Source organism: Apus apus, unplaced genomic scaffold (genome assembly GCF_020740795.1).
Source record: "Apus apus isolate bApuApu2 unplaced genomic scaffold, bApuApu2.pri.cur manual_scaffold_68_ctg1, whole genome shotgun sequence".
NCBI classification, from domain to species: Eukaryota; Metazoa; Chordata; class Aves; order Apodiformes; family Apodidae; genus Apus; species Apus apus.
The window spans coordinates 9,195-14,358 of NW_026248866.1; the positions used below are offsets into that span (position 1 = coordinate 9,195).

Genomic DNA, 5,164 nt, shown 5'->3' on the forward strand with positions numbered 1-5,164 from the left:
GTTCAGTTCTGGGATGACCAGGACCAGAAGGGCATGGAGCTCCTGGAGGGAGTCCAGAGGAGGCCACAAAGATGATCCAAGGGCTGAGAGAGTTGGGGGTGTTGAGCCTGGAGAAGAGAAGGCTCCAGGGAGACCTTGGAGCACTTACCAGTGCTTGAAGGGGCTCCAGGAAAGCTGGGGAGGGGCTTTTTCCTAGGGCATAGAGTGATGGAGTGAGGGGCAATGGGGTTAACCTGGTGTTGCGAGCCGATATTGGCTACAACCAAGGCTGCCCTTGAGCTTGGCATCCCTCACCAGCCCTTCATGTAGGTGAGATCAAGGTCCAGCACAGCACCTCACTGTGTTGTTTTCTCAATTCTTAAAAAAACTCTGGGATTCGGTCAGAAGAAACCTCACAGAGTTTTACCCAGAGAAGCAGTCAGTCCTTTGCCAGGGGCAGAATCATCCCCAGAATGAGGGCTGGCTGAGAGCTGAGCAACTCAGCAGTGACCCTGAGAAGAAGGGCCTGGGCATTCAAGGAGTGTCCCAGGAGCCAGTGGTGTGTGCTCAGAGTTATAAGGCCAGTTGCAAATAGGGCAGCAGAGTGACTGCATCACTGGGAAGGGAAGAGCCATGGATGTCACCTCCCTGGATTGTGTGAGGCCCTTGACGTGGTCCCTCAAAACATCCTTCTCTCTAACCTGGAGAGAGAAGGGTTTGATGTGTGGACTGCTCAGTGGATGAGGAATGGGTGAGATGGTCAGATCCAGAGGGCAGTGGTGAATGGCTCAGTGTCCAGATGGAGATGGTGACAAGTGTCCCTCAGGGGTCCATCCTGTGACCAGTCCTGGTTAATATCTGTATCAATGACCTAGAGAGCTGAGTGCAAGTGACATGGCTGGGGGACAGGATGCCATGCAGAGCAGCTAATTTGGGTTCCTGGACAGCCAAGGACTCAGAGCAAGTGTTAGAAACTTTAATAATGGATCAAGAGGAAACAAAGCAGGTCTGTGTCTCAGTTGTAGCAACACAAGTGCAAACATCTTTGCAGGAACAAAACCATGGATGACAACAAAAACAGTAGTAATGATAAATAAAATAAAAAAATTAGAAATAAATAAATTATTCAATAAATCATAAAAAAAACCCCAACAGCACAGAATACTAGAAGAACAAAAACCAAAACCAAATAAACAAACACAATGCAATTACATAAAGTGGAGTCATTTGTGGAAAGAGTCTTTAAATCTCTCACACTTGAACAATGAAGAAATCACTTTCCTGAGGGCATCCTTGAGCTGCTGGTTCCTCATGCTGTAGATGAGGGGGTTCACTGCTGGAGGCACCACTGAGTACAGAACTGCCAGCACCAGGTCCAGGGATGGGGAGGAGATGGAGGGGGGCTTCAGGTAGGCAAAGATGACAGTGCTGACGAACAGGGAGACCACGGCCAGGTGAGGGAGGCAGGTGGAAAAGGCTTTGTGCCTTCCCTGCTGAGAGGGGATCTTCAGCACAGCCCTGAAGATCTGCACATAGGACACCACCATGAAGACAAAACAGCCAAATCCTAAAAAGACGCTAACCAAAAGAAGCCCAAGTTCTCTGAGGTAGGAGTGTGAGCAGGAGAGCTTGAGGATCTGGGGGATTTCACAGAAGAACTGTCCCAGGGCATTGCCCTGGCAGAGGGGCAGTGAAAATGTACTGGCTGTGTGCAGCAGAGCATTGAGAAACCCAGAGGCCCAGGCAGCTGCTGCCATGTGGACACAAGCTCTGCTGCCCAGGAGGGTCCCGTAGTGCAGGGGTCTGCAGATGGCCACGTAGCGGTCATAGCACATGATGGTGAGAAGAAAATACTCTGCTGAGATGAAGAATAAATAGAACAAGAGCTGTGCAGCACATGCTGAGTAGGAGATGGCCCTGGTGTCCCAGAGGGAATTGGCCATGGCTTTGGGGAGGGTGGTGGAGATGCAGCCCAGGTCGAGGAGGGAGAGGTTGAGCAGGAAGAAGTACATGGGGGTGTGGAGGTGGTGGTCCCAGGCGATGGTGGTGATGATGAGGCCGTTGCCCAGGAGGGCAGCCAGGTAGATGCCCAGGAAGAGCCAGAAGTGCAGGAGCTGCAGCTCCCGCCTGTCTGCGAATGCCAGGAGGAGGAACTGGCTGATGGAGCTGCTGTTGGACATCTGCTGCCTCTGGGCGTGGAGACCTGTGCATAGAAGAAAAAGACAGGGAGAATTTAGAGCAGAATTCTCCCAAAAATATCTCCTTAATTGCTGTTAGAGACACACAAACTGCCTCTTGTCTTTCACAAATTCCTTTTGCAGGTCCTTTTCTGTACAGTCTGGTTGTTGCTGGATTTTGATCCCTGAGGGAGCTGTGAGCTCTGGAGGAGTCAGTCCTGCCCTGCAGCAAGAGGTTGAAAGGAAGAGGGGGTGACCTCAGACTAAATCCGTTTGAGATATCAAAAAACTTTTCCGCATTTCTCCTCCAGACTCACATAATTACACAGCAGTACTGAGGGGATTTTGGTTTGTGTCTTCTGCTCTGGTTTCCCCACCACACCTGAGGAAAGTTTTTAAGGCAGAAGCCTTGGCCTTTCCACTGCTCTCCAAGTGAAACCTTGAAGGTGCTGAGAAGCTGAGGGACTGTGCCTTAGTGCAGAGTGAGGACAGCTGCTCTGTCCATCAGTCCTGCTCTCAGCTGCCCTGAGCTGGCACCTCTTTCAGCTGCAGGACCATCACACACAGATGTTCTCCTGAGGAGAAACTGAACATGGCTGAGAGCAGAGCAGTCAGATTGTCCAGTGCAGCTCTCCCAGCCCCTCAGCCCATCTCATTCTCCCTGAGCAGGATCTCAGCTCTGCCCTCCCAGCCAGGGACACACAGGGCTCACTGCAGCTGCCCACAGACAGACCAGGAGCAGCATTTCCATGGCCTTGCCATGGACATGTCTTCTCCATGGGGCTCCCAGAAAACACAGAGGTGCCACAGGAGAGCTGTGCCCTTCTGGAGGGCAGCGTGCCACTCAGCAGGACCCTGCAGGGGAAGAGCCCAGTATCCCAGACATGGGGTATCCTGACAGGAGGGTCAGCTCAGCCCCAGCCCCACACCCTGCAGTCCTCACAGCCCCAGATATCAGGCCATTTGGATACTTTTCCTCCATGGACACAATGGCAAGACAGGACACCCAGCATCAGTGTCTGAGCTGCACCCAAATCATCACCCCCCCACCCCAAGGAGAAGAAGGAGAAGAACAAGGGCAGCAGGGCCAGGAGGGGAACATGCCAAAGTGCTGCTGCTGAGAGAGCTGGGACAGGGACACAAAGTCAGAGACTCGAGCATTTCTGCTCTGGGGTGCTGGGGTGTCTGGGAAGGGAACTCAGGACTAAGTCCCTGTGTTATGAAGGGCTGGGAGTTCTACAGAGGGGGAGAGGAGAGCAGGGGGTCGCTGTTGGGAAGGCATCAGCCCTGCAGGGATGGCAGGAAGGTGTCCAGATCCCCCTTCCCATGACTTGCAGGCAGCAGCTCCCTCTCCTCCCTGCCCATGTCTCTGCTGCCTGGAGCTGTCTCTGCTGCCTGGAGCTGCTTCTCTGTCTCCATGTGCCCTCCTTAGCAGGGCTCCCAGAGCCCATCCCACCCGCCGGGTGCTCAGCTCTGCCTGGAAGACACCCCTTGTAGCAGGGACCTGCCAGGGGCAGCTCTGGGTGTGCAGGGGCTCAGCAGCAGCTCAGACAAGTCCCCACTAGCTCTGGGGTCTCAGTGCCTTCTCCAGAGTGGAAAGCTCAATTCTCATCTCCCACTGCCCACCCAGCTCACCAAGAGTACAGAACTCCAAGCATAGACTCCTTTTCTCCCAGAGAAATGCTGCCTCTCTGTGCTGCTTCAGAAGGACCCTCTGCAAATGCCCTGGGGGTGATCTGGAGCTGTGAGCAGTCCTGACCCACACAGCACCCTCTCAGAAGCAGAAGGACCCGTCCTTGCCCTGCCAGGGACGACTCATTCCGCACAGAGGTTCTCCCCACAGTCCTTGAGGAGCTCCCCGGGCAGGCTGAGAGCTGCCCCTGGCAGGCAGCACAGCCCCTGCCCCAGCACACAGCCCCTCAGCTGCAGGACCCTGCTCTGACAACAGCCCTGGGCACCCCTGCCTGCACCCCTGCCTGCACCAAGATCCAAAATGGCACAACCAGAGCCACCCACACCAAAGCCCTGACACACCTCACACACCCCGTAAGCTGTGGCTGTGCCAGCTGCAGGAGATGCCTCCAGGAACTGCACCCACCTTGCCCTGCACCCACAGACTCACCGTGCCAAGGGCTGCACAGATGTCTCCTCCACTCAGCTCTCACTCCTCCCCAGTCCTGAGCACCTTTAAGCTCTCTCTGCCTTGCCCATCTCCCTCAGACCCCCTGGCAGTGTCCTTCTCCCTGCTGGGCCAAGCAGAGGAGCTGCTCCTGGGCAGAGCTGTCTCTCTGCAGCACTGCCCACTTGCCAGCAGCTCCCTCCATCCCAGGAGCCCAGCTCAGAACCTTAATGAGCCCTCTGGTGGCTTTGCTGCTGAGCCCATGAAGCTGAGACAGGGAGAGGAAGCTGATGAAACCTCTGCAGAAGTCAGAGCCCAACTGCAAAGTTTCTGTCAGTGCTGATGGGTCCCAGTGAGGGACACGAGTGAGGAAGCGTCCCCAGGGTGTGGGTAGAGCAGGAAAGAGGAGGCAGGGATGGCAGGTGGGGAAGAGGAAGGTGAAGGTGGCTCTGGGGCTGAGTGACCCTGGGTGTGTTTCATGACTGCAGAGGACCAAGCCCTGTCCCCCTTCACCAAAGGTGCCAGCCCTGACCCCCAGCCCCTGGGAAGGGAGATCCTGTCCCTCACTCACCCCTCAGAGCTCTCCCTGGGGCACTGGGATGTGGAGCTGTGCAATGCCAAGGGCAGGACCAGGGCACGACACTTCTGCCTGCTCCCTCAGCCCCCTTGGGTGGGTCCATCTGGCCCCAGAGCCTTGTGTGTGTCCAAGTGGTGCAGCAGGTCACTGACCATCTCCTCTGGGATGATGGGGGCTCCATTCTGCTCCCCATCCCTGCCTTCCAGCTCAGGGGGCTGTGTACCCAGTGAGCAACTGGTCCTGCTGCTAAAGACTGAGGCAAAGAAGGCATGAAGCACCTCAGCCTTCTCCTCCTCCCTGGTCACTATGTTT

General features: G+C 55.4%; 1 protein-coding gene across 1 annotated transcript; it reads right to left on the minus strand.

The window, feature by feature from the left end:
* Positions 1–1,202: 1,202 nt before the first annotated feature.
* On the minus strand, positions 1,203–2,159 carry LOC127396313 (olfactory receptor 14A16-like). Its single transcript, XM_051643939.1, has one exon. The coding sequence runs from the start codon at positions 2,157–2,159 to the stop codon at positions 1,203–1,205; it is 957 nt and encodes a 318-aa protein (XP_051499899.1).
* Between the last annotated feature and the right edge of the window lie 3,005 nt (positions 2,160–5,164).